The sequence below is a fragment of the Myodes glareolus genome, chromosome 21 (genome assembly GCF_982192425.1).
Source record: "Myodes glareolus chromosome 21, mMyoGla1.1, whole genome shotgun sequence".
Classification (NCBI taxonomy): domain Eukaryota; kingdom Metazoa; phylum Chordata; class Mammalia; order Rodentia; family Cricetidae; genus Myodes; species Myodes glareolus.
In genome coordinates this window covers 15,866,222-15,880,793 of record NC_142046.1, presented here as the reverse complement: position 1 = coordinate 15,880,793, position 14,572 = coordinate 15,866,222, and the positions used below count along the sequence as shown (strand labels likewise).

Here is a 14,572-nt window from a genome sequence, read left to right as displayed (position 1 = left end):
GCATACCCAAGAGCTCTGTCCCTGCTCTGTCATCACAGTACCTTCTGCGGGTCACTCCTGTGACTTTCCAAATGAATGCTGAGAGAAGGGGTGGTCTCAGAGCCATGAAATGTCCTCAGACCTTGGGAATGAAGTACCACACCCAGGAGGACAGCTCCTAGCCAGCCCCTGATGAAGTCAGACTGGAGAGAGGACTTTGCAGTTAAGAGCAGTGCTGCTCTTAAGACCTGAGTTCAAGTCCCAGCACACACACACGCGCGGTGTCTTAACAACCGTCTGTAACTCCAGCTTCAGGGCAGGCAGTGCCCTCTCCTGGCCTCTCCCAGCACCAGACATGCAGTAGTGCACATGCATACAAACAAAATGCTCTACACAAAATCCTAAAGCAATTATAAAAACAAGCCTGAGTCACACTTGGTAGGAGGTACACATCTTTAATCCAGCACTTGGGAGGCAGAAGCAGATGGATCCCTGTGATCTCCAGGCCAGCCAGGGATACAAGTGAAACCTTGTCTTTTAAAAAAATAAAAAGTCTGGATTGAAAGTCAGTATAGTTAACCATAGCAGTAAAATTCATTTCGTAACTTTCCAGTTAATACATAAATTTGAAATTCGACATCTATGTATTATTTTAATGCTTAAAAAGTCTAGAACTATAGCACTTGGTTAATTTTTATCTTTTTTTACAAAAATGAAAAATTGAAAACCTTCCAAGATCAAAAGGCAACTCGCCATCCACACTTCTGTTCAGTATGCAGTGTTTGCAATTGTAGTCAATACAATAAAACTAGACAAGCACACTTGAGATTAACACTGAAAAGGGAAACAGTAATATGGGCTACAGCATCTTGTGAGCATAAACTTCAGCAGACGTGTCAGACTTCAGGGGGCTTTAAAAGGAAAGGATTTGCCAAGCAGTGGTGGCGCACGCCTTTAATCCCAGCAGTTGGGAGGCAGAGGCAAGTGGATCTCTGTGAGTTCGAGGTTAGCCTAGTCTATAGAGCTAGTTCCAGGACAGGCTCCAAAGCTATACTGAGAAACCCTGTCTTGAAAAAAATACCAAAAAAGAAAAAAATGACCTACATGTAAGGGCTGGGTGTGTTGCTCAGTGGTAAGATGCTTGCCTAGTATGTGTGAGGTCCTAGGTTCAATCCCCAATACCACACCACATGCAAAAAGCACTATATACATAAAATAAGACATTTTATCAGATCATATTGTATAGATGTCAGTTGCCAGGTGTAGTACACTGCATAGCCTCAGCTGCATACCGAGAACTCCCAAAATAGCCATCTCATCCTCAATCACTGGTATGAAGCAATTCCTGCTAAAACCCCAATAGTGTGTGTGTGTGTGTGTGTGTGTGTGTGCACGCGCGCGCACAAAGCACATGTCTGTGAGGGCAAGGAGGCCAGAGACTGACATCAGATGCCGTCTTCAGTTGTTTTCCCCTTTTTTAAGATTTATTTTTCCCTGGCATGACGCGCGCCTTTAATCTTTAATCCCAGCATTCGGGAGGGAGAGGCAGGTGGATCTCTGAGATCAAGGCTAGCCTGGTCTACAGAGTGAGTTTCAAGATAGGCTCCAAAGATACACAGAGAAACCCTGTGTCAAAGAGAAACAAAAGCACTCTAGCACCCTTACCCACTGGAACCTGACTCTGGCCAGACAGATCTTTATTGTTGAAGTATCTTATAAATCTTACTACTTCTGTTACTTTTTGTTTGTTTGTTCTGTTTTTCGAGACGGTTTCTTTGTGTGGCCCTTGTTGTTCTAGAACTCGCTGAGTAGACAAGGCTGGACTGGAACACACAGAAATCCGCCTGTCTCTGCCTCCCAAGTGCTAGGATTAAAGGTGTGTGCCACCACCATCTGGCTTCTGTTACTATAATGAGCAGTATTTTGAATTTTCAACTTAACATGTGGTTATGGTTGATTTTTGTATATTTATTTTGTATCTAACCTCTTCATTGAGTTGCCTTTTTTTTTTTGTTTGTTTGTTTTATTTTTCATGGTATTCTAGCTACAGAATCAGTCTTCTGGTTTTGTTTTCCTTTTGTGTGTGTTTGTGTGTGTGTGTGAGTGTGTAATGGGCAGCTGTGCATATGTCCCAGTGCCTATGTGGAGCTCAGGGGTCAACTTTGAGAAGTTGTCTCTCTCCTTCCACCATGCAGGTTCTGGGAATTAAACAGGCAGTCAGCCTTGGTGGCAAATGCCTCTACCTGATGAGCCATCACCCTTTAATTGGTGAATATTCATGCTTAGTGCTGGGATGCCCCCCACTATAGCTGTATATTCCTGCTTAGTGCTGGGATGTCCCCCACTCTAGCTGTATATTCACACTTAGTGCTGGGATGTCCCCCACTCTAGCTGTATATTCACACTTAGTGCTGAGCTGTCTGCTCACATTCCAGACTCCACTTTCCTGTTTTCTTAGGAACCTCTCCCTCACAACAGCATTAATAGGCACTGGAGCCTTAGATCCTGACGCAGGTAGTCTTGACAGTTTTATTTATCACCACCCAAGGTATTCTGAAGCAGCAGCAGAAGAGGCAAAATTCCCATTAGTCATGCAGAGCTTCAGGCTGCGGTTACAGGCCCCCTGCAGTTTAACACGATCCCCAGGTGACTGATACCACCAAAGGAACAGCCTTCTAGAAACTTTTCCGTGGCGACTTATTTAAAAGGCTTGAGAATGGTGTCATTGGCTGCTGGGTGCTATGAGGTACCTCTGAGGCATCTACCAGCTCCCCCCCAAAAAACCCTTTTGTCCTCTTTGTGGCTGTCATGCATTTTGAAGGTCAAGTTCTTGGTCCCAGAACAGCCCAGTGTTCTGGATCTCCACACTGCTGACTTCCTTATTCCAGTCTCCGCCCCTGGAGGGGGCTGGGCTTCCGCTTCAGGAGCTGTTGGCTACTAGGAGCAGGGCCCAGAGGGGCCAGCCTCTGTGTGTGTGTGTGTGTGTGTGTGTGTGAGAGAGAGAGAGAGAGAGAGAGAGAGAGCTGCCCATGCTTAGAGCTGCCCACACTTTAAAGTCCGTCTTAATGCCCTCCTCAGAGATGGATGGGACCCTGTGACAAGAGTCTCCCTCACAGCCATCTGGAGTTGGCCTCAGGGCACATGATGTAAGGACAGCTGTGTGTATCAGTGTACAGGTGTCTCACAGCATCTGGGGTGGCCTGATTGGAGAGCACCCCAGTCATGACAGCCATCCCTAACAGACCCTTTTGTTTGTTTATTTGTTTGTTTTTCAAGACAGGGTTTCTCTGTAACATTTGGAGCCAGTCAGCTTTTTTTTTTCTTTAAGACAGGGTTTCTCTGTAGTTTTGGAACCTGTCCTATCCTGGATCTCACTCTGTAGACCAGACTGGCCTTGAACTCACAGAGATCCACCTGCCTCTGCCTCCTGAGTACTGGGATTAAAAGCATGTGCCACCGTCACCCAGCACCTTTTGTTTATTTTTGAGACAGTCTCACGCAGCCCAGGCTCACCTCCAGCTTGCAGTGTAGCCAGAGCTGCTCTTAAACTGTTCCTTCTGCTCAAGTTCTGGGATTACAGACGCGCACTGCCATGGCCCATCTTGTAGAGCTAGGGATGGCTTTGTGCGTGCAGGGAACTGAACAAACCGAAACATCCTCAACCCTCAGCTGGCCTCGTCCAGTGACTGTGGAAGAGTGAGCAGGAAGTTGGGACAGGGAAAGGCAGAAGCGGGAAGTCTCAGACAGGTCGCCAGCGGAAGCCAGAGGCAGTAAAGAGAAGAGAGAGACTTTTAGAAAAGTGGATCTCGGGAAACGAGGCGACCTGTGTAAGTGGAGCTGAAGTGTGAGCCGCAGACAGACAGCTCGGAGAAGGCTAAGCAGTGAACCTGGGGACTCAGCTGCACACAGGAGGAAGACAGAAAGTAGTGGTCTTCTCCGAAGTACTGACAAGAATTTCTGATCTCTCCCAGCATGGACAAGGGTGCAGGAGCAGGCAGGAGCTCCCAGGGAGAGAAGCAGAAGTGAGCCCACCTCTTTGCTCTCCGGGAGAGCACTTACAACTAGAGCCCGATCCCTGAGCTGGGCTGGAGCTGGCCACGTCCTCTGGAAGGCTCTTTAGACAGTGGAGACGGTAGTCTTCTGTGTTCTCCAGGAATGAAGGTGAAGGCGGGCATTCCAGGAATGGCCTGTGTCCCTCAGATTAGGATCCTACCGAAGGCCTCAGTGGACCACCCATGGACAGGACTGCTGAGCCCACCTCCCCTCTGCCCTGTGTGAGCAACACGGGGATCAGGGTCCACAGAAAGGGCACAGCCTGGCCTGCAGGTCCTGGACTCAGGGGAGGTAGAGGGCCACCACCACATAGATGACCCAGCTCGTAGATACAAAGACCCCAAAGAGCAGGCTGAAGAGTACGAGTGAGCGGGCCTTCCTCGAAGCCTCCTCCGCCTGTGCCAGGTCACCCCTGCCCAGGGCTGCTCGAGTCTGTAATGAGACAGGTCAGGGTGGGACGCATCAACAGTGATTCCCCCTCTACCCGCCCCAAACCCCACCAGCACAGCTTCAAGACCAGACCCATGCCACAAGCCAGAACTGCCAGTCTGGGAATAGCGGTACCCAGCCCCACAGCTCATTGAGGTGCGGGAATGGTGGCAGAGGTCCCTCCTCTAGCACTAACGAATGCCCTCAGATTTCTCTCATGTCACCTCATAGCAACTCTCAAATGGGGCTCATTGCACCCCACTTTGCTGATGATGGTGTGAAAGTTCAGCAGACTTGAATGACCCCACTGGGTCACACAGCTAGTGGGGAAGTCGAAACCCACAGTCCCATCTCTGAGCTGCTTGCTCCCCTCAGCCCTGGCTGGCGCTAACCTGAACTGAGACATTCCCCTCTTCCCAGCAAGGCCAGGCCATTAGCTGCAGGCACAGCTCCCACCCCAAGGCTTGCCTTCCGTCAGTCAGAAAGTTAAGGCACCTTCATCAGTGAGTCCCCAGGGCCTAAGCCAGAGGCAGGCACATGGACAGTAATGGAGGGAAAAGCTGGAGGGGGGAGGGGCGGGGAGAGATACTAGTGAGACAGAGCTAGGATGGAGACGGACAGTCATGCAAATGAAAGAATGAACAGGAAGTGAGGCAGGGGAGTAGAAACTGGGAGGTGAGTCAGTGAAAAGGCAGGTGAAGGAGGTGGATGAATTGACAGATGACGGATGGGTGGAGGGCGGGAGGCTGAATTGATAGAGTGGTGTGTCTTGGTGGGAGGGAGGGCAGGGAGATGAATTAACCGGTGAGTAGCTGTGAGCCAGCAGGACAGAGGTATGGGCAGGCAGATGGTAGCTAGACAGAGAGGCTAGCCGAGGAGGCAGCTGGATGGGTATGCAGACTCCAGGCTGCTGAAATACTCCAACAGGCTGGGCAACCCCTCGGCCCTCACCAATCATTTATACCTCCTTTTGTTTTCGAACTTGCCAGAACAGATCCTTAATAATGAGGGTCACAGGCAAACAGCAGGAGGCAAACAGACAAGAAAGGCTAGGCCTCCCAACGGGGCTTCTTCCTGGGTCCTACTCAGCTGTTAGGTGTGTAGGACACCTGCAAGGCCCGACAGGGCAGAGGCTCCTTTCCTACAGCTGTGTCCCTCCCGGTCACCTACCTCGTGGGAGTAGACAATGGCAATGAGCCCCGTGAGCAGGCAACAGAACAGGGTCACCAGCACTGACTCCATCATGAAGTCCTTGGGCAGAGGCCTGTGCTCCACTTGCATGGGGGCAGGCCCACCGGCCATGGGGCTGCCATACTGTGGGGCAGAACAACTTACATGAAAAACCAGAGAAAGTGGGACTGACCCCCACCCCCTTCCCCTCCTCACACGCACCCCCGGCCCCTGGAGTGTTCTCGTCTCCACCCTGCACACACAGCCTAGTCCAGGGCGGACCACCACAATGTCCTATCCAGCCAGGGAGCTGTGTAGGCTTCCACCTCCCCCACAGTAGCAACCCACTGCCTGCCTGCCGTTTTGTCAACAGGGCCTCTCTAGGTAGACTTCGCTGGACTCAAACCCAGGGATCCACCCACCTCTACGTCTGCTGGAATTACACCTGTGCCACCATAGTCCTAGCACTGAGGAGGTGAGGGCTACAGAATCGGGTGTCTCAGCTACAAAGTGAGTTCCAGGCCAGCCTAAGTTGCATGAGACCTTGTCTTTAAAAGAAGTTCTCTTTTAGCCAGGCGATGGTGGCCCAAGCCTTTAATCCCAGCACTTGGGAGGCAGAGGCAGACGGATCTCTGTGAGTCACGGGCCAGCCTGGTCTACAGACCAAGTTCCAGGACGGCCAGGGCTAAACAGAGAAGCCCTGTCTCTGGGAGGAAAATCTTTTTATTTATTATTTTTCTTTTGATCAGGCTATCACCTCACATCCACTTTGGGGCCCTCATCTCTAGCCACCTGTGTGTAGGTCTGCCATGGGGCATGCTCTCACCGAGGGGAAGGGGAAGGAGGCTCCCGCAGCGGCGGCGGGTGGGAAGAGCGGCCCAGGCGGCGGTGGGTAGAGTGCGGTAGGCCCAGGTGCGGGCTGGAACAGCACCGGCACCTGCGGGAAGGGCGGGTAGAGTAGCGCCACTGCCTTGGGGTCCGGCGGCGCATAGGGCGGCGGCTCACCCACGAAGCCTATGGGCGGCACGGTGCAGCCAGTGGCCTTGGGCCCGGGCCCCGCCTCGCCCGACGTGGACGCGGGTTCTGGGTCTCCCCGGGCGGGCTCGCTGCCCTCTGCGGCCGCGGCCCCGTCCTCGTCTGGCCCTGCGTCTTCATCCAGCAGCTGCGGTCGGCGTGGGAGCTGCGGGAGCACCGGCTGCGATGGGTTGCGTGTGTCCTCGGCGACGGTAGGGTCCTCTGGGACTGTGGGGCTGTCTCCCCCCTTGACGTCGGGACCTGGGGAGAAAGGCCTGTGAGGCCAGGCTGCTGATCCCTCAGCCCAGTCGCACCCAGAGAGCAGGGGACCCAGTGCGTTCCTCCAGGCAGCCTGGGTTCCAATGCTCCCATCACCCTGCCTCATGAGGTTCTTTCGGTGATGCCTCCTCTTGAACCTATGCAGAGCCTGACACTTTCTCGGGACATTGACAAAGCACAAGTTGGAACTTAAAACACTGTGTCCTTGAGTCGCCAGAGCTTGGGGAGGAGTGCTCAGTAACATTAGTGGGTCAGCTCTCAGGGTGACCAAGAAGTTCTGAACGTGAAGGAAGGGAAGTTCACTATGCAAGGGTCCAGGACTTACAGATACTGACGCCTCAGCTCTTAGCAGTGGTCTTGCCAGGGCTGGTGAGACGGATTTGTTGGTGACATGTCTGCGTGCAACCATGGAAACCTGAGTTCAATTCTTTGAACCTATACAAAAATCGTGGCAGAAGTTTGCCATCCCAGCGGTGGAGACTAGCAGACCCTGGCGCTCACTGGCCAGCCGCCATAGCCTAACTAATGATCTAACAGTCAACGAAAGACTCAAACGTCGGAGGAGACAGCTCCAGAGATAATCCTTGAGGCTGACCTATGACCTCCCTCTTGGGAAAAGAATAGGGGACAAAACCTTTCATGATGGAAAAGTTCATGCTGCGTGCTTTAAGCACACTTTTTTTTATTTATTTTTTTTAAGCACACTTTTTAAAAGTGCATTTATTTGTATAGGCATGAGTGTTTTACCTGCATGTATGTCTGTACATTATATGCATGCAGCGTCTGTGGGGTCAAAAGAGGATGTTGGGCCCCCTGGACCTGGAGTTACAGATGGTTGTATACTGCCATATGGGTGCTGGAAATTGAACCAGGGTCTCCTCTGCAAGAGCAGCAAGTGCTCTTAACCCCTGAGCCATCCCTCCAGCCCAAGCCCTGCTTTTTAAAAAACTTCTCTCCAACCCCTGAGACAAATCTCAAAAACCACCAGGGGTCGCTGAAAGTGAAAACAGCAAGTAGGTTCCTCACTTGCTCCCTCAGGGCCCGGAGTTCAGGATAAAGGAATGACCCCGCAGGAAAAAGAGTGGAGATGCTGGACTTCCTCAGCACTGCCTGTGAGCTAAGCCATCATTGGATTCCTTTGCGCCCTTGACTGTCTCTGGTCCTGGAGGACCCCAAGTCCTGAACAATCAGGGATGCTCTGACACTCTAGAATTAATCCCCACAAGCATCTAATGCAGCCCTGAGCACAGGTGTAGGGGCAGACCCACACACTAGCACAGGAAGCCTGAGAGATGAGTTGACCACGGAGAAGTCACGCACAGAAGGTGAACTCAAGCTGAGTGTGGCGCAATCACCGGAGCCAGGGAATCACAGCAGCGCTGAGGGCAACACTGACAGCCTCAACACCAAGGGCCCAGGGCCGTATAATCTGCACTGTGAAGAAGCGACCATGTGAGCTTTCTTCAAGGAAAACCAAAGGGACCAACAAACTCTGCAATCCCAGCACCCAGGACTGCTGCAAGTTCAAGTACAGCCAGGACTACCAGACCCTATCTCAAAAACAAAAAGAAAGGTCAGCTGGATGGCTCAACATGGTAGAACTTGCTGCTGGGTCTCAAGTTCAATCCCCAAGATCCACATGGTAGAAGGAGAGAAAAGACTCCTGCAAATTGTCCTCTGGCCTCCACTGTGAACCATGGAATTCTAGTGCTTGTCCATGCACCTCAAACTCACAGAGATCCACCTGCCTCTGCCTTCCGAGTTCTGGAACTAAAGGCGCAATCCCAGAATTCAGAAGGCAGAGGCAGGAGAATCTCTGAGCTTGAGGCCATCCCGGCCTACAGAGTGAGTTCGAGAACAGCCAAGGCTACACAGAGAAACCCTGTCTCAAAAAATCACACACACACACACACACACACACACACACACACAATTAAAAAACTAATGTATACCATCTCTGATACCCAGACACTGGAATTAGAAGAAAAAGCATCCATGTTCCACAAGGTAAAGAGAAACACACTTGGGAACCAAGTAGCAATTTTAAACTAAATTTTAAATTATCTGAGTTTATTTCATTTATTGAGACAAATTCTCACTATGTATCCCCAGATAGCCTGGAACTGAGAGTCTAATATTTGAAGAGATCACAACACACATTTTTACTATGTTTGGTCAGTGTATTTGAACAATACTTCAGACTTAAAACCTTAAGAAAACTTTCTAAAGGCTGGGACATAGCTCAGTGATAAAGAGCGTGCCCGCTGAAAGACCTGGATAAATCCAGACCCTTCTAGCAGGAAACATAGAGCCAAATATCTAGCAGGGAGAGAAGAACCAAAAATCTAGGTTAGCCGATTCAGAGACTCTGTTCCAGGAACTAGCTGACCATAAAGTTAGATTATAACCTTGAGGGGCTGGAGAGATGGCTCAGTGGTTAAGAGCATTGCCTGCTCTTCCAAAGGTCCTGAGTTCAATTCCCGGCAACCACATGGTGGCTCACAACCATCTGTAATGAGGTCTGGTGCCCTCTTCTGGCCTGCAGACATACACACAGACAGAATATTGTATACATGATAAATAAATTAATTAATTTAAAAAATTATAATCTTGAGAAACGGGGAGTTACCCCTTGTGATTATCACTGGTATTTTCGGAATTTTCCAGTGACGCCCTCCCTAAGCCCTTTGGGTTGTGGGTTTTTTCCCCTAAATACCTCCGTTCCCAGCTACTCGGGGTCGAATTCCTCTACGCCTGCATGGGAAATGAGTTTCAGCTCCAGCGAGCTCGCTCCTGTCCTGTCAATAAACCTCATGTGATTGCAGCAAGGACGGTCTCTCGTGAGTTCCTGGGGGTCGTGTTATCTGGAGACTTAAGTGAGCCTCCCCACTCCGGGGGTCTTTCACGGCATTCATGGGATTGTGGGTTCAGTCCTCAATACTGAAGAGAGGGAGGAAGGGGTGGAAATGTTTTGGGGGTTTTTGGTTGTTGTTTTTAGGGTTTTTATTTATTTATTTGTTCTGAGACAGGCTTTCCCTGTGTAGCCCTGGCTGTCCTGGAACTCACGCTGCAGACCAGGCTGGCCTTGAACTCAGAGATCTGCCTTGCCTGCCTCTGCCTCCTGGAAAAGTTTTCTAAAGTCACCCAAACAGGGCTCAGGGATGGCTCAGTGGGTAAGAGCACTTGTTGAACACACATGAACCCACAGAAAAAGCTGGAGTCTGTGGGAAGAGGAGGTGTACACCAGAAACCTCAGTGCTGTGGGGATGGATATAGGAGGAGGGCTGAGAATTTCTGAGCCCCAGGCTGGGCGAAAAATCCCCTCTAAAGGGAATAAGGCAGACCGGAATCCCCCTCTGACCTCTCTGACTACTGTGAACCCACTAGTTAACACATGTACATGTACAGACACACACACCACTGGCACGTTGTAGCTCTTGCCCTCTCTTGTAGGGAAATCCTTGCCACTGCCAATGAACCAGGGCGAGCCTACTCCTGGACAGACCACAAACAACCGGTAGGTAACTCTGGAACCAGCCAGTCAGTCCCAGGAACCCTCGCCTGGATGAGCTGGCCCTAAGAGCAGGTGCGAACACGGGACCTCTTTCCACCAGCTATAAAATAAGGACAGATAGCAATAGCAGTGTTATAACTATGACAGGGAGCAAGTGCCAGGGCCCTGGGCTCAAGTCCTCCCCACATCTTAAGGATCCTCCTTACACAGACTAGGGAGCAAAGGGCCCAGCAAGCACTTCAGCAACTTAAAGTCACTGCGAAAGGAGCCGGGACGCGGTTTCAGAAACGCCAGGCCCTTGACCCAGTTATCATAACAAAAACCGCAATTTCCCTGGATCCCGCCAGAGCAAATACCTGGCCCGACGGGCACGCAGATAGGGGCCTCCGAGTAAATAAATCCACTGGCTGTGCCTGGCTCTGTGGCCTGGGGTTCTCGAGTTCTCGACACCCGAGCCTGAGGCGACAGTCCAACCGAGACAGAGGAGGTGTTGGGGCTGTTCCAAGGCTAGGGGTAATGTAGAAGCGGGCGGGGCACAGTGAAATTCTGCTAGTCACCCCAGCATCCTCTATAGCAAGTGCAGGGTACGAGGGGCACCCGGCGCATCTGATCACAACCCTGCGTGGATCCTGGCAACACCCATGCCCGTGGGACTCCCGAGTGAGCGCCGGGACGCGGTTACGGCCCCCCGGGGTCCTCCGCTTAGATGTGTGGCCGCGATGGGACCCTATCAGGGAGCATCCACACCTGCCTCTCAAATCCAGCCTGCGAGCTCTCTCCCATACGGCTCTGCACGCCTCCTTGCTGGGTCACCCTGCTTGAGGAGCCTCAGCCTGGTCGGGGCTGGGGTCGGTGAACAAAGCAAGCACACACTGGACACAACCAGGAGAGTCTGGGCGGGAAATGCAGAGCCACCTGCTGCTGCCAGGACACCTGCTTTCTACCAGGATCCCATCCTTCCCCAGATGTCCCGCAGTGATGCAAGAAAGAGCGAGAGTTACTGAACTTTTCGCCGCAGCCTCTTGGATCCCCCCTCCCCCGCGCCCAGTGTCACCTCGCTCCTGCCTGCGCCCTCGGTCCCTGCGCTTTGCCCCCTGTACCCGGCGCCCCTTACCTGCCTCCATGGCTGGATCCGCGTGGGTGCACGCAGGCTGCGCTGCTCCGGGTCTCAAGCCTAGGTCCGCCCCATTCGGTTGACCGTGCCGGCTTGGGTTTCCTGGTGCCCGCAGCGCGACAGGTTAATAATTGACCGCCTTGTTTGTCCACGACTGTGTCAACACGTCGCTCCCTCTCGCCCTGGCGCTTGCAACCCACCCTGAGTCCTCCCGGCTTGGGCCAGACAGCGCTGCGGCGGACCCCGAGGGCAGGATCCGCTCTGTGGAGCCTAGTGAACCCTTTGAGGAGTTGCCGGACCTGGATGTTGGGGGGCGGGGACGTGGTCAAAATAATAGGGCGGGCAGGAGGCTCGTGCAATTCCCACAGGGATGGGTAGAGCCAAAAGAAAAACCATACGGAGAAGAGGAGACGTGGGCAAAGGCAAAATAGAATAACTAAGTCATCATCTTCCGGCTCCCTGCCCCCAGAGAAGCCAGGAGTGTAGATTTCATCTAAGAGCTGAGGTTTAGAACAACTGGTGCCTAACTTTCTTCCCAAGATGCACCAGGCCAAAGAATGTACAACAGGTCCGAACCCAGTCACCTGAAAATACCACTCTCGCAGCACACGCACGCTTGGTCGCCTTATTATTCACGGCTATGCTCCCTTACGAGGAGGAATGTTGTGTCAGGTTTTCAGTTATGCGAGTCCATAGAAGAAACAGGGTCACTCGGGAGAATTTTAGCCTTTGCAGCCTCAGGGAGTCAGCCTCTGGCGAACTAACTGACTGTAGTTTTGCAAACGGTTTCTTTTACTGTTGTACAATTTACACCGTTAGCAAGTCAATTTCCGCATACCAAAACCTCTTATCTGAAGCTCCCCAAAGAGACAAATGCCTAAGCAATTCCCAGTCACTGGCCATCTCCGTTTACCGAGTCCTCCCAAAACCAGGTTTTGCATAGGCTTTGAACCTTTAGGAAACTCTCAGATAAGATTTACATACTTCAAACAAAGACACAAGGGGTAGCAATCACAATCACAAAGGCAGATCAAAGCCAGGTGCTGTCATTCCGGAATCAGACCAGCTGTTTCCAGAGTGCTGGGATTTAGTGTGCCACCAAACCTGGCTCCGTCTGTTTCTTTGAAGGGTGGCATAGAAAAGGAAAGCCGTCACTGTCCCCATCACCTGCCGTTATAGCTGCTGCCTCCTACACAGGACACCAGGACTTAAAACAGCTGGGTCTGCTGTCACCATCAGCACTTGGTTTCATTTGACTTATTTCGAGTAGAAGTATTATTTCTCAAGGACAAAGTGCGATGATGCCACACGCCTTTAACCCAGCACTTGGAAGGCAGAGACAGGCGGATCTCTGGGGTTCACAGCCAGCCTGATCTACATAACACGTTCCAGGACAGGCTCCAAAGCTACAGAAAAATTAAAAAAGAAAAAAAATGTCATGTAGTTGTTTAACAATGAAATACATCTAAACCGGGCAGTGGTGGCACACACCTTTAGTCCCAGTACTCAGGAGGCAGGGGCAGGAGAATCATAGAGTTTGAGATATTTGGCCAGCCTGAGATCTCTGTAAACCAGCCTGGTCTATAGGATGAGGATAGCCAGGGCTACACAGACAAAAATACAAACAAACCAAAAAATGAAGTGCATTTAAGTTCAGAAGGACACGGTGGCGCAGGCCTTTAATCCCTGGCAGTCCACGGGCAGAGGCAGGTGGATCTCTGTGAGCTCAAGGAAGGTAGGCCTGGTCTAAATAGTGAGTTCCAGGACAGGCAGGGCTATAGGCAGACTCTGTCTCAAAGCATGTAAATAAACAAATGTAAAAATGAATCTAAAAGTAAAAAATCCTGACAACTTATAATGGATGTGGTGGCACAAGCCTGTCATTCCAGCACACACCTGTCAGTCCGTCATCCCAGTTCACACCTGTCATTCCAGCACTCACCTGTCAGTCATCCCGGTTCACACCTGTCATCCCAGCACACACCTGTCATCCCAGCACACACCCATCATCCCAGCACACACCTGTCAGTCATCCCAGCATACACCTGTCAGTCATCCCAGCACATACCTGTCATCCCAGCACACACCTGTCATCCCAGCACACACCTGTCATCCCAGCACACACCTGTCATCCCAGCACACACCTGTTATCCCGGCTCACACCTGTCATCCCAGCACACACCTGTCAGTCATCCCAACATATACCTGTCAGTCATCCCAGCTCACACATCTGTCATCCCAGCACACACCTCTCATCTCAGCACACACCTGTAATCCCAGTTCACACCTCTCATCTCAGCACACACCTGTCAGTCATCCCAGCACACACCTGTCAGTCACCCCAGCATCCCAGCATACACCTGTCAGTCATCCCAGCACACACCTGTCAGTCATCCCAGCACACACCTGTCAGTCATCCCAGCACACACCTGTCAGTCATCCCAGCACACACCTTAAATCCCAACACTTGGGAGACAGAGGCAGGCAGATCTCTGTGAGTTCAAGGTCTACAGAGTGAGTTCCACGACAACAGCCAGAAAGAGCTACATAGTGAGACCCTTTATCAAAAAAAGGCAAATATTTATATGTATGTATATATGTAACACAACACATGAAAAACAAGGACAAATCCTTGCTGATCCAGCACACTATGACCCTTTCTTGAGCAACAGCAGGATGGCTCTGCAGGTAAGGAGGCTTGTTCAAGCCTGGCAATGTGAGTTCCGTCTCCAAAACCCACAGGCCGCAAGGAGAGAAGGGATTTCTGCAGGCTGTCCTAGAACTAATCCCTCCCCCTTTCTCATCTCAAAAAATCAAAGAAAGAAAGAAAGAGAGAAAGAAAGGAAGAAAGAAAGAAAGAAAGAGAAAGACACAGAGGGAAGGAAAGTTGTGCTCCATCCAGAATGCTAATGTGGCAGCACCCCGCATGCTGAATTGGAGGAAGCTGGTTCCCAGTGGACTTGAAGCTGCAAACGTGGGTATTTGAGACTCCTTTTAAGATGGCAGGTGGGTCATGTTCA

At 51.4% G+C, this 14,572-nt stretch overlaps 1 protein-coding gene across 1 annotated transcript; it reads right to left on the bottom strand.

Annotated features, from left to right (window-relative positions):
- Positions 1 to 418: 418 nt before the first annotated feature.
- Prrt1b (proline rich transmembrane protein 1B) lies at positions 419 to 12,358 on the bottom strand. Its single transcript, XM_048431909.3, has 4 exons — positions 11,553 to 12,358; positions 6,458 to 6,906; positions 5,632 to 5,775; positions 419 to 4,464 (listed from the first exon to the last, which is right to left on the bottom strand). The coding sequence occupies exons 1-4, from the start codon at positions 11,560 to 11,562 to the stop codon at positions 4,315 to 4,317; spliced, it is 753 nt and encodes a 250-aa protein (XP_048287866.1). The 5' UTR covers positions 11,563 to 12,358; the 3' UTR covers positions 419 to 4,314.
- Between the last annotated feature and the right edge of the window lie 2,214 nt (positions 12,359 to 14,572).

Coding starts and splice junctions, on each gene's coding strand:
- Prrt1b (XM_048431909.3), bottom strand. Junction 5,776..6,457: donor CCTCCTTCCCCTTCCCCTCG/GTGAGAGCATGC, acceptor TCTGCCCCACAG/TATGGCAGCCCCATGGCCGG. Junction 4,465..5,631: donor CCATTGTCTACTCCCACGAG/GTAGGTGACCGG, acceptor GTCTCATTACAG/ACTCGAGCAGCCCTGGGCAG.